The 24927-nt window shown below is 50.5% G+C and overlaps 9 protein-coding genes across 9 annotated transcripts; 4 read left to right on the plus strand and 5 right to left on the minus strand.

Annotated features, from left to right (window-relative positions):
• Nucleotides 1–1003: 1003 nt before the first annotated feature.
• Nucleotides 1004–3024, plus strand: BO87DRAFT_372554 (MCT family MFS transporter). Its single transcript, XM_025622317.1, has 2 exons — nt 1004–1527; nt 1598–3024. The coding sequence occupies exons 1-2, from the start codon at nt 1306–1308 to the stop codon at nt 2906–2908; spliced, it is 1533 nt and encodes a 510-aa protein (XP_025484885.1). The 5' UTR covers nt 1004–1305; the 3' UTR covers nt 2909–3024.
• On the minus strand, nt 3025–6376 carry BO87DRAFT_349489 (exosome catalytic subunit DIS3). Its single transcript, XM_025621029.1, has 2 exons — nt 6110–6376; nt 3025–6057 (listed from the first exon to the last, which is right to left on the minus strand). Exons 1-2 carry the CDS (start codon nt 6303–6305, stop codon nt 3152–3154), a joined length of 3102 nt encoding a protein of 1033 aa, XP_025484886.1. The 5' UTR covers nt 6306–6376; the 3' UTR covers nt 3025–3151.
• Nucleotides 6377–6536: 160 nt separating this feature from the next.
• Nucleotides 6537–7749, plus strand: BO87DRAFT_325172 (carbon-nitrogen hydrolase family protein). The gene is made up of 5 exons (XM_025620095.1): nt 6537–6601; nt 6684–6776; nt 6861–7144; nt 7201–7279; nt 7341–7749. Exons 1-5 carry the CDS (start codon nt 6590–6592, stop codon nt 7695–7697), a joined length of 825 nt encoding a protein of 274 aa, XP_025484887.1. The 5' UTR covers nt 6537–6589; the 3' UTR covers nt 7698–7749.
• Nucleotides 7690–8812, minus strand: BO87DRAFT_372557 (uncharacterized protein). The gene is made up of 2 exons (XM_025622318.1): nt 8321–8812; nt 7690–8195 (listed from the first exon to the last, which is right to left on the minus strand). The coding sequence occupies exons 1-2, from the start codon at nt 8566–8568 to the stop codon at nt 8108–8110; spliced, it is 336 nt and encodes a 111-aa protein (XP_025484888.1). The 5' UTR covers nt 8569–8812; the 3' UTR covers nt 7690–8107.
• A 220-nt stretch (nt 8813–9032) lies between these two features.
• Nucleotides 9033–11078, plus strand: BO87DRAFT_82453 (bifunctional ATP-dependent DNA helicase/ssDNA endodeoxyribonuclease DNA2). Its single transcript, XM_025629603.1, has 3 exons — nt 9033–9125; nt 9195–11015; nt 11070–11078. Exon 2 carries the CDS (start codon nt 9257–9259, stop codon nt 10877–10879), a length of 1623 nt encoding a protein of 540 aa, XP_025484889.1. The 5' UTR covers nt 9033–9125; nt 9195–9256; the 3' UTR covers nt 10880–11015; nt 11070–11078.
• A 3604-nt stretch (nt 11079–14682) lies between these two features.
• Nucleotides 14683–16625, minus strand: BO87DRAFT_412294 (ribonuclease P protein subunit p40). Its single transcript, XM_025626490.1, has 7 exons — nt 16241–16625; nt 15987–16119; nt 15842–15904; nt 15685–15786; nt 15471–15617; nt 15064–15403; nt 14683–14985 (listed from the first exon to the last, which is right to left on the minus strand). The coding sequence occupies exons 1-7, from the start codon at nt 16382–16384 to the stop codon at nt 14763–14765; spliced, it is 1152 nt and encodes a 383-aa protein (XP_025484890.1). The 5' UTR covers nt 16385–16625; the 3' UTR covers nt 14683–14762.
• A 320-nt stretch (nt 16626–16945) lies between these two features.
• On the plus strand, nt 16946–18512 carry BO87DRAFT_349501 (WD repeat-containing protein). Its single transcript, XM_025621030.1, has 3 exons — nt 16946–17291; nt 17369–17681; nt 17763–18512. The coding sequence occupies exons 1-3, from the start codon at nt 17179–17181 to the stop codon at nt 18456–18458; spliced, it is 1122 nt and encodes a 373-aa protein (XP_025484891.1). The 5' UTR covers nt 16946–17178; the 3' UTR covers nt 18459–18512.
• Nucleotides 18513–18579: 67 nt separating this feature from the next.
• BO87DRAFT_372561 (putative C6 transcription factor Prf) lies at nt 18580–21906 on the minus strand. Its single transcript, XM_025622319.1, has 6 exons — nt 21286–21906; nt 20907–21183; nt 20334–20853; nt 19780–20271; nt 19484–19729; nt 18580–19428 (listed from the first exon to the last, which is right to left on the minus strand). The coding sequence occupies exons 1-6, from the start codon at nt 21587–21589 to the stop codon at nt 18778–18780; spliced, it is 2490 nt and encodes an 829-aa protein (XP_025484892.1). The 5' UTR covers nt 21590–21906; the 3' UTR covers nt 18580–18777.
• A 240-nt stretch (nt 21907–22146) lies between these two features.
• Nucleotides 22147–24058, minus strand: BO87DRAFT_372562 (mitochondrial 54S ribosomal protein uL2m). Its single transcript, XM_025622320.1, has 2 exons — nt 22685–24058; nt 22147–22610 (listed from the first exon to the last, which is right to left on the minus strand). Exons 1-2 carry the CDS (start codon nt 23804–23806, stop codon nt 22509–22511), a joined length of 1224 nt encoding a protein of 407 aa, XP_025484893.1. The 5' UTR covers nt 23807–24058; the 3' UTR covers nt 22147–22508.
• Between the last annotated feature and the right edge of the window lie 869 nt (nt 24059–24927).

Genomic DNA, 24927 nt, shown 5'->3' on the forward strand with positions numbered 1-24927 from the left:
GTACGTAGCACTGGGGGCATTCTGTCCTCTTATCTGCTCTCTATGAGATGAACAGGTTAAATGTCCGTCTGCATGGGTGGGAATGGAAATGTAAAAATAACTGTGGGTCATTTATGCAGATTTGGATACAACACATTGACCAATTCGCGTCGTTGAATCCCTCAGATCGACTTGTGCCTCGCAGTATGCGTCTGTGTAACCTGTCTTGGTTCTACCAACTTTTCTTTTGTGGATGCTACTGTTATAGTATCAAGTACAGACTCTTGCAAAGGCTACACTGTCTGGTGCACAGTATCAATACCTTAGCAAGCCCGTCTCACTTCACAACCGACAGAAGTAACAAAGCCTCTCAACCTTGCGGCATGAGAGGACGGTCAATCAAAGTGCCTGTAAATCATGGGCATATCAACAGCCCGAACAGTCAAAATATGCTTGCTGGGAATAGTAACAATTACTGCAAGCAAAAATATATCTAACTGACATGAGGCGCGTACAACTATTGTGATTGCAAGTGACGGAACCGTAAGCAGCTGTGTCCTTCTGCAATTGAAGCTGGTGGGAGCTGCTAACGTGACATGAGATGGAATATTCTGCCATAAGTAATAATCCAAAGTGCTACAAGGATAGAACATGGGTACTGCCAGTTTATCATGCACTTCCCCAACGTTAGCTACTAGCTTAAGGCAGGAGGATGCACATGTATGGATGTCCAAGGAGGACCCATACGGAATACCTGAATTCATAGCATCAAACATACATAGTTGATCCATTGCCAACAAATCTATCTAACCACTTCATCTGAGCCTGCAGCTCAGAACTATTTACTCTCATGAGTGGACCGCCTCGTGTTCCCCCAGACTCCGCACGGGTCAATCGGCACGACTGCGCTAACTGGACCCATGGGCGCTATCTTCCTCAATCCTGGATGGATTTAAACCCAATCAACAAACCAGTCACAGACTGACTTTCTCGGACTAGTCACCGAACCGCTTATGGCCGAGGGCTCACTAACTGGTTCGTAGGACCGAGGATCTTGTTTCTTTCGGGCTCTCTATGACACATCGGCACTTTTAGGCCTTTCGATTTTCCTGGACCCTTGCCATAAAACCGGCGCCATGCGGTTCTTCAATCTCTATCCCCGCTCGACTTCTGTTTTGCTCTACCACTTGACTTTCTTGGCTACTGCTGGAGGCTTCATGTGAATGTTCGATAGCGTCCCCGATGCCGTACCTGGAAGTTAACAGCTGTGGTCTAGAGCAGCGTGCTATATTCTCCTGACCTATCTTAATTCTAGTTTATCTCGAAATGGCAGATAATACGCCAATCGACATCATCCATTCTCGATATTACGATGAGACTCCAAATCTAGATCCCCTGTCGCAAGTACAGGAGCAACAACAACAGGATTCGGCTCCCAAAGATGCGGAGACCAAATATGAACAAGACATCGTACCAGACGGTGGCTATGGCTGGGTTTGTGTCGCTTGCGTCTTCTGGATTAATGCGCACACATGGGGAATCAACAGCGTTGGTTATTCCAGATCATTTGCTCCGATACAGAGACTAACACACACACGCACTTGTCCCGAGATTCTAGAGCTACGGTGTCTTTCTCTCCTACTACCTCTCGCACAATGTCTTTGCCAACGGTTCTGCCCTGGCCTACGCCTTCACCGGCGGTTTGAGCATCTCCTGTGCCCTCCTAGTAGCTCCTCTAGCCACACACCTCATCCACATCTGCGGAACCCGCCTAGTTCTAAACCTCGGAGTCTTCTTCGAAACCCTCTCCCTAATCGGTTCATCCTTCGCTACCGAACTATGGCACATCTTCCTTAGCCAAGGCGTCTGCTTCGGCTGGGGGATGGGCTTCCTCTTCGTCGGAAGCGTAGGCATAACCCCTCAATGGTTCCACCGCCGTCGCAGTCTAGCAATGGGCATCAATGCAGCCGGCTCCGGCATAGGGGGACTAATCTACTCCCTAGCCGTTGGCGCCATGATCCCCCGACTCGGCCTAAGCTGGGCATTCCGAATCCTAGGAATCATCGCCTGCGTCGTCAACCTAGTATGCGCCAACCTCCTCAGAGACCGAAACAAAGACATCGGAAGCCGCCACCACGCCTTCTCCCTACCCCTACTCAAGCGTCCCGAATTCCTCCTCTTCCTAGGATGGGGCATCTTCAGCATGCTAGGCTACGTCGCCGTGCTTTTCAGCCTCGCCAACTTCGCCCTCTCCGTCGGTCTCTCCTCCCACCAGGGCAGTATCGTCAGCGCCCTACTTAACCTCGGCCAAGGACTCGGACGACCCATCGTGGGCATGTTCAGTGATAAGCTAGGTCGGATTAACATCGCCACGTTCCTAACCTTCCTCTGTGGTTTGTTCTGTCTGGTGATTTGGATCTTCGCTCGCAGTATGGGCGTGGTCTGCTTTTTCGCTGTCCTCGTCGGTACTGTTGCAGGGACCTACTGGGCGACCGTTACCCCTGTGCTGGCGGAAATTATCGGTCTGCGAGACCTCCCTAGTGGGTTGAGCATTACGTGGCTGGTTCTGGTACCGCCTACGACTGTGTCGGAGGCTATTGCGCTTGTGCTGAGGGATAATGGATCTACGGACTCGGTGTATCTGAGAGTGCAGATTTTCACGGGGTTCATGTACATTGGTGGTGCGGCGTGTTTGTGGCTCGTGCGAGGATGGAAGATAGGGGAGCTTGTGCGGTCTGAGAAGAAGGAGGGGGCGGCTCCTGGTGTGATGGTTCCGGCTAGTATAGAGAAGAAAGATGAGGAGGAACCTGCACAGAAGGGAGAAGAATATGATCCTTCACCTGGGACACCCGCATCAGGAGTGAAGGAGACTCAACTCTGGGCGCCATTTCATTTGCTGCGTCAGATGGTGGCCTTGAGGAGAGTATGATCAGTCTAGACGAGAAGGAAGAAGACACTACAAGAGACTAGACTAGATAGCATAGGATGTCTAGATTACCATTCTAGACGAGCATAGAAGTACATAAAAGGCATACATACATACATACATACATACATACATACATACAATGGTCCTACATAAAGCACCGATAGACGCCTTCTAGTCATGGTAGATTTTGCAAACCAGAAAGATTGTAGTCATGTCATTATTTTAGTAACTTTTCTCTCCAGTCTAGGCATCGCTTCCCAGAATCAGGATTCTAACCCGCCTCTTTCCTGCGCCGCGACCACCTTCTTCCTTGACGGAGCTAACGTTGACATTGACCTTCTGGAACAGTTCCACAGACATGCTGGGCCCCGAATCGGAGTTTCCTTTGTTGGAAACGCGAAGAGTGTACTCTTCATTGTCGAAGTCGCTCTGTCGGCGCGTCACCAGCTCCCGTCGCTCGTCGACGGTGCGGAGAGCAGCGTCATCCGGAAGGACGAAATCTTCCAAGCGAACCACGCCCTCGATACCGAACCGCGGAACGAATACAACAACGCCGTTCTCGAAGACACGCATGACGTAGCCCTCCTCTTCAATGCCGCCGTCCACGCCATCGGCTGCCATCTTCTCTCCGCGTGCCTTCAGCGCCTGTCCAACGTAGTATTCGATGCTGGCGCGGCCGGCGAACTGGGCATTGCGATGACGGTAGTTGATGTTCCGGCAGATGTCTTCGAGTCTGTTCCGGGTCATCACCCCCTCTACGACGGCGCGGCCATCTTCGCCCTCGTAGCCAATTGCTGACGCGAGTTGGCGGTGGACTAGAAGATCTGCGTAACGTCTGATGGGGGAGGTGAAGTGTGTGTAGATGGGTGAGGCTAGACCGTAGTGACGGAATTCGGACTCTGCGTGGGCGCCTGCGCAGAAGTACTCTGCGGATGTCATGCAGCGGGTGGCGAGGATGCGGACAAGGGTGTTGAAAAAGGGGTTCTTTTCGTCAACACAACGGTCAAGGGAGTCGGCGAGGGCACGGGAGCTGGACACGTCCAGTCTCATGTCGCGCTTCTTGGTGAGTTGGTTAATAAGCTCTTCGAAGTTTTGCGGGGGAGGGGTGGCGTGGCGTCGGAGCATGGCGGTCTGGGAGAAGGTGCTGTAGATCTTGGAAGCAACTGTAATGTTGGCGTGAAGCATGAATTCCTCAACGAGACTGTTGGTCTCGAGCATTGCCTTCGTCTTAACGTCCGTGAGAGGATCGCCCACCTCGTCGTTGTCGGTTTCGATGCGGACTTCTGGCGAGGCGAGGTTCAGAGCACCCGCATCCATGCGCTTCTGTCGGAGGATCTTGGAGAAGCGGAGCAGAGTGCGCATGCTTTCGGTAAGTTCGTCTTTCTGCGTAGGGTCATCAATGCGCTTCTGGGCTTTTTCGTAACTGAAGGCTTCACGAGAGCGAATGACCGACTTGGTGAAGTCTGCAGATACCACTTCTGCGTTGGGCGTCATCTCCCACAAGACGGAGAAAGCGTACCGCTCGACGTAGGGCTTGAGGGAACAAAGGTCTGTACCGAGAAGATGGGGCAGCATATCGATACGCTTGTCGACTAGGTAGACTGTTGTTCCACGGAGACTGGCCTCCAGGTCCATTGCATTGTTCGGCTTGACGAAGTGAGACACATCTGCAATGTGGACACCGACCTCGAAGTTGCCGTTCGGTAGTGGCCGTGCATGAAGCGCGTCATCAATATCTTGACAGCCTGGGGGGTCGATACTGCAGATGAGGAGATCTCTCAGATCCCTCCGTCCCTTCCAGCCAATATTATCCTTGCTAGCCGGTACCCTCCAGTCATGACCCTCGGCGGGAAGACAGTCGAGAACAGCCTTCGGGAATGGCTTGTACTGAACGTCATACTCAAGGAGCAGAGCCTCTGTCTCCGCACCCTTAGTCTCCAGTTCTCCTAGTGAGCGAATGAAATGGCCGGTGGGGTATCGGGAATCGCGATCCCAGGCGTCGATGGTGACAAGAATACGTTGACCCATAAGATCACCAGCTTGTCTAGTACGGACTCGGATCTTTGGTACACGCTTGTCCATAGGGAGGACGAAGACGGTCTGCTGACGGCGACCGCTGCTAGCCTGAGCACCTGCTGAACCGGCATCGACATGTCCGACATATTGACGCCAGTTGCGTTTCATGACTCCAACCACCTTGGCTGTCGGTTGCGGCTTTCCCTCCGAGCTTTTCCCATGAGCTTTCCTGACCTCTTCTTGCAAGGCCTTCCGTTCCCTCTCCGACACCACTGCCTCGGTATCATCGGTATCAGGGTTATCGTTCTTTGTGACCGCCTCTTCATCGACGATCTTGGTAGATGGCGACTTCCATTGGTCCTTGGGAAGTACTTCAATAACAACAACATCCCCAGAGATGGCTCTGTTACTGTTATCACGACCCAAAATGAGCAAAGGCTTGTCGAACGCCGGAACATTGACAGAGCCCTCCAGATAGTTGTAAGGCGAAACATTGAAGACTCCCTGGTGCAAAGTTCCAGCTCTAATGCCTGTCATGAGCTTAGACATCGAGTAGTATTCGGGGTAGAAAAGTTCGCCGCGTGCGCCCTTCGCTTCCCTTGCCTCACGAGACTCGTTGATCATATCAAGTAGCCTATCCGAGTCCTCCAGGCCAGACACATAGTCTGACAGTGACAATGCGGTAACATCTTCCTCCTTTGCTTTGCGCAAGTTTTCCTTGTCGTCCGTGATGACAACGATAGCCGGGATGTCGTTCTTCTTCCCCTTCTTCACCGTGGCCTTGAGATGTTCCGCATACCACTTGGCCACTGTTCGCACAGCTCGGTCATTTCTGTCATTTATCGACTCATCGGGCCCTCTGCGGACGTGGGTCTCCAGTCGGAACTCGTTGAAGAAGAGGTAGAACCGCTTTTCGTCGGTCTTGATCAACGAGAGCAGGCGGTTGTAGAGGGGTAGGGACTGGTTCTTCAATTCTTCGAGGACGGTTTGAAGGATAATAACATCGTAGAAAGCTCCGGTATGTTCGAAAAGATCCATGCCATTCAGCAAGGCATTCGTATCGGGGACAAGGTAGTGGCCGCGGGGGAAAGCGCTGGTGCCCGCGGGCTGCTCCGAGAGCACGAAAGGCGTGACTGTGTCGCATTAGCCATCAAATTAAGCAAAAGTTCAATCTGCTTGTCTTACTATTTCCATTAGCATCCGCCGGCGCAGTAGAGGCGCATGTCGAGCAAAGCTTTGACGAGCAAGGAATGTCTTGTCTGAGGTAAAGTTCGCGAACGATCTTTTGAACTTTTCCGCTTTTCGTGGATCTCACGAAGACTTTGCTGGTGACATTTGCTGCCTGCGGATTCGACGAGAAGTCACGCCGTAAACTTTTCATATTGACTGTATAGTGACCACGCTCCTGGCAGGTCGTTGTAATCTGCGACCCAAATCGTTTTTTCAGGCCGTTGATGCACTCCGTGACGTTTGCTCAGATCTGGATCCGCTTGCTGAAGCGGGATCCAGACGTTGGACCGGATTGGGAAAGTCTGCCGAGTGCCGACGGGCATCGCCATGGGCTCTCTCTTGATAAGCATGCTATGTTCCGCCATCAACCTCTGGGTCCTCCGTAGACTTTCTACTCTTAATTTACAGAATCCAAGCGGCTAGTACTTTATAAATATGGTTCTCGCAGTAAGCACTTAATGCCTCACTAAATGGCTTTTCATTGTGTTTGCGGAGTTCTCACTGACATGATATATTTCCCTCATCACAGGCCGTGGGGCAACTATGTTCGACTGGAAGTCTAGCGGCCAACTTGACACAATGCAAGACGCTGGTACGCAAGGCAGCCGCAGCTGGAGCTAAGGTAAGTTCCTATAGTATTTGTTCGCCCACAGGTCATTCACGCTTGATTATCATCAGTATTAGCATCGATTTAACAAAGTACCAGGCATTGTTTCTTCCCGAGGCTGCGGACTATATCGCATCATCGCCCGCAGAGACTATCTCACTGGCACGCTCTGTACAAGACAGCGAGTTTGTACTGGGTCTCCAAAAAGAGGCACAATTGGCCAATCTGCACATCAATGTAGGGATACACGAACCGGCGTCGAATGGTAGGATTAAGAACACCCTCGTTTGGATCAATGAAAAGGGCGACATCACACAACGCTACCAGAAGGTCCATCTATTCGATGTGGACATCAAGGGTGGACCAGTATTGAAGGAAAGCGCGTGAGTTTTACTTAAGTGGATGTGGTTTGATCGAACTTGGCTAATGTCAAATGAAGGAGCGTTGAGAAGGGGATGGAGATACTACCGCCTTTCGAGACGCCCGTTGGGCGAGTAGGCTTGTCTATTTGTTTTGATGTAAGCCGGAAGCAGCCAACTTATATTGCAAGGCGTCTTGCTCACGTTTAACCTTGCACAGCTGCGCTTTCCTGAGATTAGTCTGGCTCTCAAAAGACAGAACGCCCAAATCATCACATATCCATCAGCTTTCACGGTTCCTACCGGGACAGCGCATTGGGAGACCCTTTTACGCGCCAGAGCTATAGAAACACAGTCCTACGTGATTGCCGCAGCTCAGGCTGGGCCTCACAATGAAAAGAGGAGAAGCTACGGACATTCCATGATCGTCAACCCATGGGGCGAAGTTGTTGCCAAGCTTGACGATGAATACCAGGAGCCGCAGATCGCGGTTGCGGACATTGATCTAGATCTCCTTGCTAAAGTCAGGAGAGAGATGCCGCTACTCAGAAGAACGGATATATACCCAGAAGTATAGATGATCATGGCATTTGACTCAGTACATACGATATCTGTAACTATTACACCATACATACTATCATTACCGTTTCCTTGTTGTATAACACCCAATGATAGGTTGCCCCAATGATAGGTTGCTATCCAGTGTGAACGTAGCCGAAAACCGAGATACACATCATACAACCCATGTATAAGGTACAGACATCTATTTCTCCCGTTTTTGAAACATTGCAAGCATGTCAACGAAAAGATTCAGGATATAGAATGACAGATACACGCAGGAAATTGGAGGCGAACAGTAAAATGAAATAGAAAAGCCCTGTCTAGGGTCGGACGTAATGTGCCTATTGACACCACTCGAACGAAGATTGTTTTCCACGCCCGACCGCTCTATGTACAAAGTACAAGATATTTCCGGACCAAAGCACCTTACTTGCGCTGGACCTTGTCAGGGTCCTCCAGAATGCCTTCGGCCTCCAGCCGCCGGCGAGCCTCTTCCAGAGCCCATGTTTGTATCCTGTGGTCATGTCAGCATCTAATCCTCGACTCTGCTAATACAGTGAAAGGCATTGTCGTGACGCGCAGAATGATCTTAAGACAATCCACTTCAGCTGTCACACGAGGGAGAGGGATTGAACATACGAAGTGTCTGGCTTGAAGACGTATGCGACACCGGCAACGAGAAGACTGCCGATGAATCCATAGTACCACATGTTCTCCCAGCCCTCCTTCACATACTTCTGGCCGGGCTTGAGGCCAAACAGGTAGCCGGTAGGAGGGTCATAGTGGTCACCGCGGAGGTTGCTGCGGGTCGAGAAGCCCTGGATGTTCTGGGCCCGGCGGGGGACACAGCGAGCGCGAAGGCAATGCGACAACGGACGAGCGGACATTGTGAATGTGCGGAGGGTCTGTTGTAAATCAAAAACCCCTAGTTTTCAACGTGGATGATAAGGGACAGGCGGTGGCGGGTGAGGATCCCTGTCGGGTATGGCGAGGCAACGACCGCTGGATTGGTATGCCGAAATTAGGAATCCGTTCGACCAGCGACGACAATAGTCGACCCAATTGAGTGATTCCAAATATCACTGCTTTCGTTGGAGCGGCAGGAGCGGCAGGTGGAGGGGTGATGTGACGGTCAAGCGGTTGATGTTCAGAAGCCGCAAAAGGCCGATGACTGCTGGGATTCTGCCGCTAGGCCCGAACAGGCAAATTTCCCTGCCGCCTTTCGGCCTGATGTCACAGGCATTAATCAGTGTATGCCTGAGGCAGGAGCACTCGACGCGCGACGCGTTCGAGACCAATTAGATTGGCTTATCGCATATCGCGCATCGGCATTGCTACTATTGCGTGCATCGAACCAACTCTGATCTGCATTAGCACTCTGTCTTGAACCTGTCACTTATGACTCGCCTGTCATGGAATTCTGATGTCAGTCGATAAAATAAAGGTACCTATTGTTCGCGGGATCATTCAAATGATCGAGGATCCACTTGACATACTCTTGCTAACCGCCTAGGCCTTTCTTCTCGAGATGCCCCATTGCCCCCCAGCTCCCGCAGAACGCCAACTATAAACACGATGAACACAGGCAACGGCTCGTACAGGGTATCTTCGCGATCACGGTCGAAATTGAATGCTTTTCGGTACAACCAACAAAATGGACCAACTCCTGACAAGCCTCCTCAGAAGACTAGCTTAGCACCTGGCCATGCGAACAAGGAGAACCAGACGTCTTGGTTGAATGGAGTGATGGAGCCCGGGAAATCGAATGAGAATAATCAAAATCAAACGGTGGAGGTAGCAGAACCAAAGGCACCGAGAGAATGCCCTCACACTCCAGGAAATAGGATCCCTCTAGCGGACCTTATCAACAATGCAGAGGATGCTTTCATCCATGCTCCTATGCCGGAATTTACCCCAGAAGATTACGTTGTTTGGCAGCATGTGCCCGCAAGCTCAAATCCTGATAGAATGTCCCAGACGCCTGCACATGGTAAAAAGCGCCGCCACAGCTCATCCCCGACTAGCTCTCCCCTGGCAGGGACTTCGAAGAGCAGGCGTAAAGGATCTCTTGACTTGCAGAATTCTCAGACACTCCAGAAGACTCCGCAGCATGACCTCGCCGCCGACCTGTGGAACAGCTATGTGAGCAAGACCCTTGCCAACGGCAATGGTGAGATACTTCGACCGCGCTTCACAAATCTCCTCTCTTCTTCCCCGCAAACGCCAGCGTCAGTGCGCACCAACCGAGACTCTTCAGGTCTCAGACGATCAAACAGCTGTATGGCAGAATGGCCCAGTTCAAAAGCCAAGCGAAGAAGGATCGACAAGGAAAACTTTGGTACGGGACGAAGCATATTCTCAAGGACAAGGAGCAATGTTGTCAACTCGGGAAACTATCAAGGCCCCAAGATCAGTTCTCTCGTGGAGGAAATCGAGAAGACGTTGAAAAAGGCACCTGTGCCGCTACCGGACACAACTGACTCGTCTCCTATACCAGCACGCAACCAAGGCCGGCGTAGTAGGTCAAAATCCCCGACAGAGGATAGAAAGAGCCAAGCTCAAGCCTCGAAGAAAACCAGCCAAGTGCAAGAGCCCAGAATCATTCATGCTGCCCCTGAAGACAGGAAACCGTTGGAAGAGTCCTCATCGGATTACGGGGACGATGAATTTGACCAGGACTTCTTCGATCTCGCCGAAGCCTCAATGGATCCATTTGTGGACGCGGGTTCCTCTCACCTTAAAGACAAAGCTCTGAGTGATGGACTTGCGAAAAATGAGGCTTCGACAGAGGCCTGCGCCTCAACTAAGGAATGGAGAGAGACTGATGCAGTGACTATGAAAACTAATGTGGATAAACCGACTAATGATGTTGATACCCTTGATGCTGATGAATTTGACGATGATTTTGATGGTCTATCGGACGGTATGGAGGATCTTCTCGCTCAATGCGAGAAGTCGCAGAGCACGGATATGGCAAAGCCTGTTTCTACGGGGCCAGCAGCTTCTAGACAACCAATTCCTGGAGCAAAATCTGGGTATTATCCTAGCGCGATGTCCGAAGCGTCCATTCAGAAGAAAGGAGAACAGGATGCATCTTTTGGTGATGAATTTGACGATGATGGCTTGGATATAGAGGCCATCGAACAATCCATGGTGCATTCAGGAGCAGATGCATCAAACGATGTTTGTCATTCTTAGTGGGTTCATGTGTTACATACTTACTAAGCCCCATATATAGAACGTTAGAAGCCGACAAGCCATCAAGCGTTACTTGATTGTTGATATTGCCGAGTCTGCGTATAGAACCCTCAAAGGGCGCTTTCAGCCAGAACAGGTCAGACACCATCGAAAATAACAGCTTTGCATTGCCACTGACAGCAAGAAATAGGTGCTTTCTGTACAAGATGAGCGGACGAAGGAAAAGAAAGTCGTCATCCTTCGAGAGTCCTGGTGCGAGTGCCCATGTGTCAAGGAGTCATACATTCACTTAATCGGAGATTTCGATGCCACAGGACATTGCATCGTGGATGATTCTAGGAACATGGTTATACTCCATCCGGACCACCTGGTCTCTGCAACTGTCGTAGCAGACTCAATTAGTTGCCAGCGCCGCGCCGTCTTGCAGGATCGTATCAAATACACGTCCGATCTAGGAAAAGCGCAAGTCTTTGGGAACATTTTTCATGAGGTGTTTCAAGAAGCAATCAAGCTCAACAAATGGGATACGAACTCGCTAAGGACTCTGATTGAAGGTGTTACTGTCAAGCGCATTGAGGATCTATACTTGATCCGCATGACTATTCCGGAGGCTGTTGAATATATCATGAGTCGAATACCGGGTGTGCAAGCCTGGGCAGAGCGGTTCCTCAGGGTAAAGCCAAGTGTACGTGACCCGGCCTCATTTCGTGGTAGTGGTACTAACTGAATTAAAGGCAGAATCATTGGTTGAGGATCGTGGCAGCTCCAAGATGAGTTTGAGTATCAATAAGCTTCTTGAAGTCGAGGAGCATATTTGGTCTCCAATGTACGGACTCAAAGGAAACGTTGATGCCACTGTGCAAGTCGCTTGTCATGACGGCGAAAGCGATAAAAACCTGGTCATACCACTTGAGCTCAAAACAGGCAATAGGGATACAAATCAGGCCCACAGGGCACAGACAGCCCTGTATACTTTGCTGCTTTCTGATCGCTACGGTAAGAAAACCCCACCGGTGTTCAGTTCCCTTATTGATAGAAACTGATGCGTTCCTGTAGATGTGGAGTGTACGTTTGGATTGTTATATTACCTCGAAACAACGAAAATATTCCGCATTCGTGGTATCCGGCATGAGCTCCTACAGATGATCCAGCAGCGGAATCGCATAGTCGGATATATGCGCCAGAGAACGCACCTGCCGCCGATGGCCAAAAAGTCCTCATTTTGCAACAAGTGCTACTCAAAGACACCTTGTTTTATCTACCATAAGCTTGCAGATGATGGTGACGGTGAAACTAGCGGTCTTGGGGATGACTTTGTCAACGCTATGGACCACCTGACTTCTGATGATCGCGACTTCTTTCGTAAATGGGATGATTTGTTGACCAAAGAGGAAAAGAACATGATCCGATTCAAACGCGAGCTTTGGACCATGCTTAGTAGCGAGCGCGAGGCTTTGGGCCGATGCTTCGGCAATGTCGTCATCGACCCTAGTTCCTCCTACGAGGATAAAGATGGGCCCAAGATCAATCGCTATCGCTATACCTTCGTCAAAAAGCAACCCCATTCATCATTTTCGTTTACCGAATCCCAACTCACACTTGGAGAACCTATCGTGGTTTCTGATGAGAAGGGCCACTTTGCTCTTACAAACGGATACGTTGTGCAAGTCAGCCGAAGACACATCACCGTCGCGGTAGACAGGCGGCTACATAACGCCAGAACGAGAGCTAGAGGATTTGATGCGGAGCGTAACCAGTCATTCAGGGGTATAATGGAAATACTCGAGGACGGTGCCTCCCCGTCACCGGCTGAGTCGGACGAAGAGCCGGTCTACCGTTTAGACAAGGACGAATTCAGCAACGGCATGGCAATTGTCCGAAAGAACCTGGTTTCCATGATGGAACGGGATCTATTTCAGGCTAGACAGCTGAGGAGGCTGATTGTTCAACGGGAGGCACCCGCTTTCAAGACCACGGCATCTGCATATACCCTGTCTGAATCCGACAAGGCAGCCTTGAATGTCGATCAGAGACAAGCCATTGACAAGGTCATGAGGGCTGAAGATTATGCCTTGGTCCTTGGAATGCCTGGTACTGGCAAGACCACCACCATTGCTCATATCATTCGTGCCTTGGTGGCACAGGGAAAGAGCGTCCTGTTGACTTCATACACCCACACAGCGGTTGATAACATCCTACTGAAAATCAAGGATGACAACTTCCGTATCTTGCGAATTGGGGCTCCTGCAAAAGTACATCCTGATGTTCAGCAGTTTGCAGACTTGGCAGCGGTGCCTAAAACCACAATGGAAGAGCTGAAAGCCTCCTATGAAGATTCGCAAGTGGTGGCGACTACCTGCCTCGGGGTCAGCCATGGTATCTTTTCCCAACGCATGTTCGATTATTGTATTGTTGATGAGGCTTCCCAAATCACGCTTCCCGTATGTCTAGGGCCTATTCGAATGGCTAGGACATTTATCCTCGTTGGTGACCACTATCAACTGCCTCCGCTGGTGCAGAACAAGGAGGCCCAAGAAGGTGGCTTGGATGTCAGTCTTTTCAAATTGCTGTCTGACTCACACCCCGAATCTGTTGTCAATCTGGAACACCAGTATCGAATGTGTGAGGACATTATGCTTCTATCTAATACTCTCATCTATTCTGGTCGTCTCAAATGTGGGACTGCAGATGTTGCAGTGCGTTCGCTCAATATCCCCAATATTGGCGGTCTCAAGCAACATCATCCCAGCACCTTCCCCCAACCTCATAGTCAGCGACAGGTTTGCTTGGGTACAAGCCAGGGTCGTTGCTGGCTCAAAGATCTGGTCGAACCGTCTGCCAAAACTCGACTTGTTAACACGGATACGCTTTCCATACCTGCATTGGATGTAGCAAACGGTTCACGGATTGTGAACCCTACTGAAGCAACCATTTGCAGCCGACTCGTTGAAGCATTCATCTCCAGCGGCATTCCGGCACGCAGCATAGGTGTCATAGCGCTCTACCGAAGCCAACTCTCGCTCTTAAAACAAAACCTCAGCCGTTACCTACCGGATCTTGAGATGCACACAGCAGACAAGTTCCAGGGCCGAGACAAGGAGGTTATTATCCTTAGTTGCGTGCGGAGCAACGCTGACAAGAACGTTGGTGACCTTCTCCGTGACTGGAGACGCGTCAATGTCGCATTCACCAGAGCACGGACCAAGCTTCTCGTTGTCGGAAGTAAGAGTACTCTCCGCGATGGAAACGAGCTCCTAGGAAAATACGTGAAACTAGTCCAAGAGCGAGGATGGATTTATGACTTGCCTAGAGATGCCATGACGGATCATATTTTCGAATCCGAAATGGTTCCATCGCAATCCTGTCCGGACAAATCTACACCTGGTCCAAAGAAGAGCAAGAGCCCCGTGTCGGCCAAGAAGACGACTCGCAGTCCTTTTGGTCCTGTGCAGACTCGACTATCGCCGACTGGCTTGAAGAAACCTGCTAAAAGGGGCGCTAAGTTGATGAGCGGCGGTAGAATACTTGGCAATCGACCTGTTCTGCAGGACATGGTCAATGATCTTATCGGATAACTGGGATCTATGTCTTGGTCAATACTTCTTTCTGTTCAAATAGATGTGTAATATCGTTTGGCGTGTATTGGATATGGGCTTTGGGATGGATGGTTAAATGGAAGCCACTAGGGAATGTGATATTGGATACCAATGGACATGCAGGACAACTTCAATAGGTCAGAAGAATATTATAATTTGGACTATATAAGCCTGCGTAATGTAATTGATACTAAGAACGTAGTAAGTGCTCTTTAGATTTGGGGTATAGTATCGAAGAATAGTAACTCCTGAGCCCACTCAACAACAATATACTAGTATAAAACATTTCAAAGAATCGAAGCACCGACGTACTCCCAACATATAAAGTGCCGACCACCACCCTTAGACGAACTATCTGCCTGCACTCCAAATACATCTTGCTTCGGCATATGTGTCGGAAGCACCATAACCGTGTACCCATCGCGTGCCTCCACGGCTTCTCTTCCCAGCGCACTCGCAGAAAGCGCGAACCAAGCGTACGGGGCGATAGACTTGGGAGCAGTTTCCTTCCTATAAATACACAAAAAAGGCAAGTTAGCAGGTCATCCAATATCAGATAAATTCCATAGCAAGGTATGTGGAACATACAATATCGCAACCAATAATCCGATGATCCAACGGGACGGGACAAGTCCATGCCACTTCAAGCTGAAAAGACTGGTGGGCTTTGCATTATCCGAATCGGGTACACTGTAACGACATAGATAGGGATCGACATCGTCATAGACGGATACGCGAGGCGATTGGAGGGATACCATTGCAAGCCACTCGGAGAGCTCGTTGCAGTGATCTTCTAGTTCTGCTGCTTCGCGGGACTCGTCTGTGATTTCTGGTCCAGGGAGACGGGGGACAAGGATATTGGAGTGCTCGGTAATTAGAGGCTTGTAATTGATGATTTGGGGATGGTTTCCTTTGAGGGAAGGGTCATCTGCTTGTGTTTTAGTGTATAGCCCTGGGAAATAATCTGCAGAAGGGTGCTTAATGAGGTATAGTACCTTCGGAAACGCCACCCGAGCTAGTTGTGAGATCGAAGAATAGCCAGGCTACTGATTGGTTCAAGACGTTCTTGAAAGCCCATACGATTCTCTCGAAGCCCTTCTTGCCGTGAAGCATGGACGGAAGCCGAAGGTTGATTTCCACGACTGTTTGTCAGGGCTTGTTGTCAGCATGTCTCCTCAGTTTGGGGGACATGGTATGGAGAGCACATACTGAACCTCTCTTTTGCATGCTTTCTTCCTCCACTGCGAACAGGCTTACCTGTAAGCCCTGTTCTTTCGAAGATTTCTTTGCTCAACTCCAATTTCAAGATGCCTAGGGTGGGCTGTTAGCTGAGTAGGCCAGGAAAACATAGCCGGGGACTATAGACCATCTTTGAGCGTGAAGACACTGTCTGAGCCTGAGCGTCCCTCTGATAACATGAGGATATTCCCTGTACCATGTATGTTAGCTACTAATTCGGTCTTAGTGCCCCAGCGAGGCGACGAGAGGCCAAAAAAAAAGGCAATAATTACCGGTCTTGATATAAGTATTAAAAAATTCACCCTCTAGCAAAGAAGATAGCGACATGAAAACTCTAGCATATCGCAAATTCTGCAGTTGGGGTTCCACATATGACAGGATGTCCTTGGGCAGAATGACTTCAACCTGCACAGCGACTAGTTAGCATTTCTCTGATATTGTGCCAGCGTGCATATGATGAACTGACACAGCACAAATAGACAGCATAAAGGTCTAGGGATCATATCTAGAACACAGGGTGTCTTACCGTGTGAACGAATGGATGGCCAAGGATGGCCGAGAAGGGGGACCGTTTCGTGGGTGGCTGCTTGGGATCGATGAAAGCAGGCAGTTGGCCTATGGTGGTGTAGCATTTTTCGCGCTTAGACGCGTCATCCTCAAAGTCGAGCATAGTCCTTCGAAGGATATAACAAAGCCTGACTTATTCGTCGATCAGGCTGTCGGCAGTCAAGCTCAAGTCTTAGATGCCGGTAGATGAAATTTGTGGTTGAGCCCGGAGAGAATTTTCGGCCCTATACAATATCTGCTCGATTGGCACTAGAGGGCTAATAGAAGGCGGGATGCATCAACCAGGAATATCTGATGGAGTCAAGCACGCAGATGCAATAAGCTCCTGTATAGTTCCGTCGTATACTACTGGTTGATATGCAAGATAATTGCTGCTTGGAATGTTCCGCTAGGTCACCTGACCATATACTGATTGCATGTTCGGGGCAATCCTACCAAGGAATACTGTTATCGCATGAATTGGACAATTTACCGAACTATAAATAAAGAACAAGCCTTTTCATGAGTTTCATGAAAATGAATAACCTCCAACTACTAGACTTGTAGTTCTGGACAGGCGCCTAGCCAACTGGCGAGTGCCAGCATTATGTCATCTCAATTCTGATCTTCTATCGCCGAGCTCCAGCCAATCAACGAACGCGCCTCACGGTCTCTGCGGGCATCGATCGAACATCGCGCGCAGGAGCTCTTTCAAATCCCCCCGCAATTCGACAGCGTCATTTCGCAATTGCTACAAGAAAATACTTCCGTTACTGAAGACTAGTTTGCCATTCTATTGGCAAGGGATTTATCCCCACTCCGCCATTCACAGCCCCGCGGGGCATCAGTCCAGGCTGCTGCTGCCGCAATCGCGAACCCGCCAGCAGCAGCAACAATTACACAAGTACTACCTTGACAATGGCGCCTCCTCGACGGAACCTGCTCCCAAAAGACCGGTTTGGTCTTGCGTTTGGTGGCCTAAAAACACAAAACTACCATGATCCTGCTGCTCGTGGGCCTGGTTCTCATACGTAAATGCCCATCCGACAAATTACTCTCATAAAAGAGAAGCAGAACGCATACTGATGGAGGGCGATGAGCAATCTAGAATTCGCACAATAGCATGGAACCCTACCGGCCAACTCATTGCCACCGGCTCCGCAGACCGTACCCTTCGAATCTGGAACCCTGAGCGCTCGCAAGTGAAATACTCCACCGAACTGCGCGGCCATACTGCTGGCATTGAGAAAGTCGTGTTTAACCCTGTTCGAGACTCCGAGCTGGCCAGCTGCTCCACCGATGGAACCGTTCGCGTTTGGGATGTCCGGTCAAAAGCCTGCGTCAGTCGTCTAGACGTCGGAGGCGAGGCATTCACCCTGTCCTGGTCTGCTGATGGAAGGGTAATAATTGTTGGCAGGAAGGTGAGCGAACACCCACGAGCACAAAGCAGATGCGCTCAGCACCAGGAACTTCACAACTCACAAAAAGCCCAATATCTGCAGGACGACACCCTCATACCCATCTCTGTCGAATCCCCATCCACCCCAACCATCCACCCTGACGGACCACCCAACGCCGCAGCAACGCAACAGCAACAAAAGCCCACCTTCACACCATCAATCTACACAGCCTTAGAACCACACCCCCAACCCATCCAAACTAACGCAACAACTTTCTCACATCACATCTCCACCCCTTCCTCCCCCGACCTCCACCTCTTCGCCACAACCGGCGAAGGCACCGTCAAGATCATCTCTTACCCGTCCTTTGACGTCCTTCACACCCTCCACGCCCACACTTCCGCCTGCCTTTCCATCTCCCTAGCACCCACAGGTCGCTACCTCGCCGTCGGGGGCAGCGACGCCCTCATCTCGCTATGGGATACAACAGACTGGATCTGCAAGCGCACTGTTTCGAGCAACAACGGTGGAGCCGTGCGCGGCGTGAGCTGGAGCTTCGACGGTAGATTCATCTGCGGTGCTTGTGACGAGGTAGGCTGTGGCGGTAATGGCTTGGAGATCTTCCATGCGGAAACGGGCGAGAGTGTTCATACCGTTCCTACAGGAGGCAATGCCAATTCGGGGATTCCGGCTGTCGCGTGGCATCCTTCGAGGTATTGGCTTGCGTATTCTACTACTGCGGATGGGTCGGGGCCGGGTGGATTGAGGATCGTAGGGGCTGCGGGTGGGAATTTGTAATGGTGGTAATTTTGATATTTATCTCGCATTTTTGTGTATGTGTGTGTTGTGGCGTTCGGTGTGTTGGATGTTTTATTTGAGCTTACGATGCTTACGGTAGATATTAAGCATGGCATTGCATGTCTTGTATAGAATCCTTTTGCTGTGCTTGTATGATATAGTGACTCGGTTCGCGAATGCTGTCCTGGGGATGTAAACGTGCTACACTCGACAAGTTTGTCGAAGAGGTAAAATCTCATAGTATATTCAACACCAACCATTAGTCGTCAATATATCGTAGGTCACATCACCAAACACTCTGTCATGCTCAAGCTAAAGCTTAAGGCATAAAGTTCAACCCTTGCCACGGCTCCCAGCCTCCCGAGGCGAGTAATGCCCACTGAGGGTCGCTGAGAGCTTCGGGGCCATTAGACGGATTATTGACTAGGTCTCCATCGCTGAGGTCAGGTATAGGATTCTCTGAGGTATTCCATGTAGGATCGGTAGTGAGGGGGTTTTCGGATCTCGTGGAATCGAGCTGAGTTGACTGATTGGGAAAGACAGTGTTGGTTCCGTATTGGAACGGAGCGAAGACACTGGGGGAGAATAGTTCTGGCTGTATAGGGACTTGTGTGGATGAGGGGTATGTCGCTGGTCCCAAGTAGGCGAGGTTGTTCTGAGTGGAAGCTAGATGTGAGGGTATGGAGTTGGTTGACTGGTGGGTGTTGGCGTTGCCGTTGGATGTAGAAGACATGTTCGTATCCAAATTTGGAATATTATTGCCATTTCTGGTCGGTGCTGCATGATTGGATGTTACAGAGCCGCTGTGAATTGTTTTGCTTGGTCGGCCTGGTGGAGTTTCAGTGGTAGTCTGTTGACTTGTTGCATATTCAGTGGGCGTGGATCCAGAAGTCCTTTGAGCGTGATCCGGGGTTGTATTGTCGTCCTGGCCTCTTGATTGGTTTGCAGTTTGTGTGTTGTTCGCGCAAGTCTAGGGTGGTCGCTGATCAGCAGATCGTCTTCACGGCTATAGCAAGCATGCTTACCGGTATATGGGACGCGATACACATCCTTTTCGAAGCGCGAACATCTCCAAAGGCAGTTCCACCAATATCAAGTTCAAGTTGCATGACGAATGGTTCTGCTAGCGGATTCTTTTCTTTGAAGGCATCGAGGGCAGAAAAGGCAAATTGTAGAGATGAACGTGCAGCGGAGTCACTGGGGCGAAATTTCAGGTATTGGATGAAGACCCGCGCGGCCACGTAGATACAAAACGCCATGAATGGGTCCATCTGCTTCCTGTTAGCATGTTCAGAGAGCTAGAAGTCATAATATAACTGACAACACTCAGATCTAGATGAATGATCATCTTCATTATGTTGGAGATTTGATCGGCAGCTAGTATACACCGTCGCTTACTCTCGGTGGCGATCTGCTCTGGCATTTTGTTCTTTTCCGCTACGAATATTGCCCCTTGATGCAGACAAATCGTTGCTGTGTGAATAGCCATGTTGCAGAATATAATGTTCGGGTCGGTCGTCAAGACTGTCAGCCGCAGATGACTCGGCATGGAGAGCGCAAAGTGGAGTAGGAGATTATCAAAGGCACGGTGCCGCTGCCAGTACAGTCCAGTGAGATCATGTTCATTATCTTGGGGATCAGGACGATGCAGATGTGCGACATTCTTCCCAAACATGCAAGCTAATATCACGACTCCTGCAAAAGTAGACATTGTGGAAATATTCCCGGTTATCAGTATGTCTGCGAGACGACCAGTCTGTTGCGGGTTGTTATCGATGAATGATTCCTCAGACGCTGGAAGATTCGTGAAGATCTATCGAGCTCAGTCAGATAAGACTATTCCCGGACATTGAAGCATGTGCTGGAGCAACTGACATCTCTTTCATCAAACGAGACAGGCCATCCAGTACCGACACTTGCGTATCTATCGAGACAGAAAGCCATCCAAAATACTCTCCTTCGCTCTTCTTTTTCAGACCAGTCCTTGGAAGGTGGCAAGGTCTGTTTGACGTTGAGACCATCTTCATCTATACCACATAGACCTAGCATCGTTGCCAGTCTTGCAGCTTTTCCAACACTCAGCCACGCTCGAGGAAGAAACATCATTTTGAACTCATATGTGCCGATGAGTACCCAGGTCTGACAATGTGAGATAGACACCACACGCTCACCAAGACCTTCTAACTCGTCCAATTCGGCGTACTTACGAGCCCGCTCGTAGAAAATACTGTGAAGACTGGAGTACTTGTCCGTGACAGACGCCGCATGGCACCAAATCATGTACTGTAAGCATATAGGAGGCCGTGAGGCAGGAGCAAGGCTTGCAGCTGCCAAATACCTTGGGCGGTGAATCATGGGAAGTCGAGGATGTATCTTCTTGAAATATATCGCAGTCCTGTATAGCATTAGAAGGCGGATACAGATCTCGATTGTATGGGGAAAACTTGCAGCTCATCAATAACCTCCTGCGTGGGAAGGGGTTCTTCCAGCCCCAGGCTTATCAAGCTACCTTGGGGATTATCGCTGCTTGCTGCTCCTGTATGATACGATGTGGGAGTCGAAGAGATAGGATCGGCCTCTCCCTCCGGAGACTGCATATGAACACCATCCTGGGGAGAGATACCGGGCGCGCCAGCCGAATGGGTTATCACTGAAGCAATAGGACTATTGCCCTGGCTTTGCTGTACTTGTGCTCCTTGATTTCTAAGTAGAGTTTCGACCTGGGCTGCATAATAAGCGTGGTGTTAGCGGAGCAGACGATGAGATCGGCGCTCACATGCCTCCGATCAGAAATCGAGCGTCAAATAATGACAGACAATGAACATACCCAGACGTGCTTCTAGCTGCTTCACATAACCCCGCTTTGGGCCGCTTTTCTTGCGCACTTCATCGAATATGCATTCATGACCTAACCGAGAGCATGTCCCGCAACTGGGTCTCTTTCCATCGCATCTTAATTTCCTCCTTCGGCAAAGAACGCATGCGATACGCTTAGGGCGGGGAATATAATGGCTGTTTGGATTGTGATTCTCTGCGGCAATCGGCGCTGCCTCTTTATGCGCTGCACTCAGCTGTGGCTGGGATGGAGAAGCTTGAGTCTGCCCTGGTAGACGATTGGCATTATCAGCCATGGCCGGGCGCGCGATGCGGATGGGGAGCTGATGTGTGTCGAGAATGGCCTGCAATGTGGGCACAGCTTTTCCGAGCTAGAGGTGTTGTACCTCGATCATCGATACTTGGAGGCATCGAACGGGCGAAAAAGACCGGTATGCATAAAGAGAAGGCCAAAAAAACAAAAAAGCCGTTAGGCTATAGGGAAAGATGATAGGTGCACGGTCGAGCTTATGTCGGTCAGGCCGAGGACGTTACAGGACTCGTAACGGAACCAAGGATCCTAATTTGTTAGTCAGCCATCATGCTAACAAAGCGTAATTCGCGACAAATAAAGAGTAAAGCTTACAGCGGTTTTCCCGCGGACGTAAAGGCGATGTTGAACGTAGTGAGTTACTTAAGCGCGATGCGATGATCTTACTCCACTGACTTCGGCTCGATTCTATCGGTCTCAGCCAGTTCTAGACCCGCGGCTTGTTCGCCCCGATGCCGCCCTATCCCATGCCAGGACTGGTCGCTGTCTACTCCACCAGATACAATACTCTCATAAGTAGAGGAGCTGATCATAATCTATATGTGCACTGTGTAATAGGATTGATTGTACTCTAACCCATGTAGTATACAAGAGAAACGCCGGAGCATAAACAACACATGAAGGAAATCCGGATAGAAAGCAAAGGAGCTGGAGTATAGACAGCTGGAATCCCCCATCGTAGCCAAGACAAAATAAAGTATAGTACAACAAGGTGAACAGGAAAAGACTTCCCACCATCTAAACCCACAAGAAGGACCTTCGACAGATGGGGAGATTCCGAAGATCCATGCTCTGCTTTACCCAGCTTTTACCCCGAGCGATGATAGAATCACATTTGATATAACCGTGAGATTGCTGTAAGGAGGTCCAACGAATAAATAGGAATTTCATGTCCACGACGGCGTTTAGTGGTATCCACGACGACGCTTGCCCTGGTTGCGCTCTCTAGGATGAACCACAGCCTTGTTGATCTTCCACTTGGGACGGGTCTTGTAACCGGATTTCGCCTGTAAGAAAAGAAGACATTAGCACGGACGAGGCCTGGAAGCAAAGGAAGGAATAGTGAAGGGAGAATACATACCGGCATACCCCAAGGACTCTTCGGGTCAACATTACCCTTCGATTTGCCTCGACCACCACCGTGGGGATGTTCGGCGGCGTTCATGGCGAGACCACGAACAGTAGGCCGAATGTTGAGCCAACGGGAGCGACCAGCCTTACCAAGCTGGCGGTACTGGTGGTTAGGGTTGCTAGCGACGCCAACAGTCGCGCAGCAGTCCTTATGAATGAGACGAACTTCACCACTCTGAAGACGGATGGTGACGTGTTGAGAAATGCGCTCCTTTCTTTGCCTCTCGCGTTGCGTGAGAGGCTTTTGCTCAACGGCCCCGGCCTCGCCTTCTTGGCCGTCCGAATGATCACGCTTCGCCTTAATATCGATACCCTTGGCGATAACTGTCGCAAAAGTACCGGCACTACGGCAGAGCTGGCCTCCCTGACCAGGGCGTAGGCCAACGTTGAAGACCAGAGTACCAACAGGCATCATGTGCAGCGGCAGGCAGTTTCCTCTCCACGCGGTTCTGGCAGCGAGGACACCAGGGTCTACAGTACCTCCCATGCTCTTCCAGAGTTCCTCCGGGATACCAGACATGTAACTGTGGACAACGTCACCAGCCCGCATGCCCTCCGCAGCCAGGATGTAACTGAGTTTCTTGGTCTCCTGGCTACGGACGAGAGCAATGTGAGCACTCCGACCAGGGTCATGTTCGATACGTTCCACCACGTGCGGACCGGGAGCGTCACGCGCAAAATCAACCATTCGTATACGACGCTTGTGGCCACCACCGCGATGGCGGACAGTCACTCTACCGGAGTTGTTACGACCACCCTTGGCTTGACCTCGTTTGGGGAAGGTCAACTTCTGCACCGGGCGTCCTTTCCACAGGTGGTCATTGATCGGTCTGCGCAAATGTCTGATACCGGGAGTTCGTGGAGTGTAGGAGCGTAGAAGGATACCGGCGTCATCACGAGTGGGTGGAGGGGCGAAGGCGATACTGGGGTCGAAGGTCGAACTTGCAGGCTCGTCAGCGGACGGATTCTCTTGCTCGCGAACGACAGTCGAATAGGCCCGCGACGAAACGGCCATAGACAAGGTTCGAAACGGAAGACGAAGGCCCGTAAGGGCCAAGCGAGTCTGAAGCATATTGGAGTGTAATGTATGTGGTGAGGTAAAAAGTCGGAAGGATTTCAATGTCAATCGGTCGTGATCGGAGATGTCAAAGCAATACCGCAATGTGGTACCCTAAGTGGTGTGAGGAAATCCAAGCAAGCTACTGCTTTGACATGCTTAGAATTAAAGACAACAAAACAGGCAATGCAAAATTTCCAGCGTCCCTGACACCACTATCAGCAACACCGTGCTCAATTGGAGTGTTGTTGGGGGCACCGGTGACAATAGCCGCACTTCTACTCGATCTCCGGAGCAAAAATGTCTGGCATGGATTGGGAGGTGTGGCTTGACGCTCTGGCACATGACTTGAATGGCACCGCCGCTTCCGGGACTGACTAAGTGTGGCTCAGGCTTTGAGTCACGGGACGGCGCGACACGGCAACACGTCCGAAGGGAACGAAAAAGCGTAAAAGCTCCGGGTCGGTTGCCGCGCAACCAGCAATTGTTTTGGCGATCGTGGCCGCGCTCCATCACGTTTTTGCTCGCGACGGGCGTTTGGAGAGTCGAGGGTGTTTTCCTGCCTGGGTCAGCTCAGGCATCGACCATGGATGAGGATCCGCCTTGTTTCCCTTGGGAGTCCTCCCGTAAACCGTGACTGTATGATTACCACCCTGCCTGCCACCTTTTACACCACCAATTCCGCCCTTTTTACAGCGACTTCTGCCAGGGAAGTCACGTCCGTCATACATACGCATACACATACATACATGCGATCGATCCATACAGAACCATAGACTTGCTTCTCTTAATTGCCTTCTTTCCCGCCCTTCGTTGCTGTCTCTTCCCGTCTGTCACTCTTCCTTTCCCTCCACTTCTCTCCTACCAACTACCACTATTTCTCAATTGGCCTTCACCGTACATACCATAATACCTGGGGACCGTGACTATTGTCTCCAGGCTTGCATATACACGACGTTGTACAGCAGTTAATAATCCGCAATCCACGCGATCCCACTGGATTGTGCTGTGGGGCATCTTTCCCAGCCTGGCCAGTTTCCACGCTAAGACTAGGGCCAAACATCCTCTTTGCCCTGTCAAGTTTACCACCTTTTCCTACTCCTCTCCATCATCATCTGCTCCAGGGAGGCGACCAC

This window comes from Aspergillus neoniger (assembly GCF_003184625.1).
Source record: "Aspergillus neoniger CBS 115656 unplaced genomic scaffold BO87scaffold_2, whole genome shotgun sequence".
In the NCBI taxonomy this organism is placed as follows: domain Eukaryota; kingdom Fungi; phylum Ascomycota; class Eurotiomycetes; order Eurotiales; family Aspergillaceae; genus Aspergillus; species Aspergillus neoniger.

What these genes read in the sequence shown, in the direction of transcription:
- BO87DRAFT_372554 (XM_025622317.1), top strand. Translation starts at nt 1,306, where the DNA reads ATGGCAGATAATACGCCAATCGACATCATCCATTCTCGATATTACGAT. An exon ending in ACACATGGGGAATCAACAGC is followed by an intron (nt 1,528 to 1,597) that starts GTTGGTTATTCC and finishes CCGAGATTCTAG; the next exon opens with AGCTACGGTGTCTTTCTCTC.
- BO87DRAFT_325172 (XM_025620095.1), top strand. An exon ending in CCAGTATTGAAGGAAAGCGC is followed by an intron (nt 7,145 to 7,200) that starts GTGAGTTTTACT and finishes TGTCAAATGAAG; the next exon opens with GAGCGTTGAGAAGGGGATGG. An exon ending in GCTTGTCTATTTGTTTTGAT is followed by an intron (nt 7,280 to 7,340) that starts GTAAGCCGGAAG and finishes AACCTTGCACAG; the next exon opens with CTGCGCTTTCCTGAGATTAG.
- BO87DRAFT_372562 (XM_025622320.1), bottom strand. Translation starts at nt 23,806, where the DNA reads ATGCTTCAGACTCGCTTGGCCCTTACGGGCCTTCGTCTTCCGTTTCGA. An exon ending in AGAGTCCTTGGGGTATGCCG is followed by an intron (nt 22,611 to 22,684) that starts GTATGTATTCTC and finishes CTTTTCTTACAG; the next exon opens with GCGAAATCCGGTTACAAGAC.
- BO87DRAFT_349501 (XM_025621030.1), top strand. Translation starts at nt 17,179, where the DNA reads ATGGCGCCTCCTCGACGGAACCTGCTCCCAAAAGACCGGTTTGGTCTT. An exon ending in CGTGGGCCTGGTTCTCATAC is followed by an intron (nt 17,292 to 17,368) that starts GTAAATGCCCAT and finishes TGAGCAATCTAG; the next exon opens with AATTCGCACAATAGCATGGA. An exon ending in TAATAATTGTTGGCAGGAAG is followed by an intron (nt 17,682 to 17,762) that starts GTGAGCGAACAC and finishes CAATATCTGCAG; the next exon opens with GACGACACCCTCATACCCAT.
- BO87DRAFT_372557 (XM_025622318.1), bottom strand. Translation starts at nt 8,568, where the DNA reads ATGTCCGCTCGTCCGTTGTCGCATTGCCTTCGCGCTCGCTGTGTCCCC. An exon ending in GTCTTCAAGCCAGACACTTC is followed by an intron (nt 8,196 to 8,320) that starts GTATGTTCAATC and finishes ACATGACCACAG; the next exon opens with GATACAAACATGGGCTCTGG.
- BO87DRAFT_349489 (XM_025621029.1), bottom strand. Translation starts at nt 6,305, where the DNA reads ATGAAAAGTTTACGGCGTGACTTCTCGTCGAATCCGCAGGCAGCAAAT. An exon ending in GGCGGATGCTAATGGAAATA is followed by an intron (nt 6,058 to 6,109) that starts GTAAGACAAGCA and finishes AATGCGACACAG; the next exon opens with TCACGCCTTTCGTGCTCTCG.
- BO87DRAFT_82453 (XM_025629603.1), top strand. Translation starts at nt 9,257, where the DNA reads ATGAACACAGGCAACGGCTCGTACAGGGTATCTTCGCGATCACGGTCG.
- BO87DRAFT_412294 (XM_025626490.1), bottom strand. Translation starts at nt 16,384, where the DNA reads ATGCTCGACTTTGAGGATGACGCGTCTAAGCGCGAAAAATGCTACACC. An exon ending in GCCATCCATTCGTTCACACG is followed by an intron (nt 16,120 to 16,240) that starts GTAAGACACCCT and finishes GTCGCTGTGCAG; the next exon opens with GTTGAAGTCATTCTGCCCAA. An exon ending in GGATTATTGGTTGCGATATT is followed by an intron (nt 14,986 to 15,063) that starts GTATGTTCCACA and finishes GTGTATTTATAG; the next exon opens with GAAGGAAACTGCTCCCAAGT.
- BO87DRAFT_372561 (XM_025622319.1), bottom strand. Translation starts at nt 21,589, where the DNA reads ATGGCTGATAATGCCAATCGTCTACCAGGGCAGACTCAAGCTTCTCCA. An exon ending in TCTCGTTTGATGAAAGAGAT is followed by an intron (nt 20,272 to 20,333) that starts GTCAGTTGCTCC and finishes TGAGCTCGATAG; the next exon opens with ATCTTCACGAATCTTCCAGC. An exon ending in GTATCGCGTCCCATATACCG is followed by an intron (nt 19,429 to 19,483) that starts GTAAGCATGCTT and finishes CGACCACCCTAG; the next exon opens with ACTTGCGCGAACAACACACA.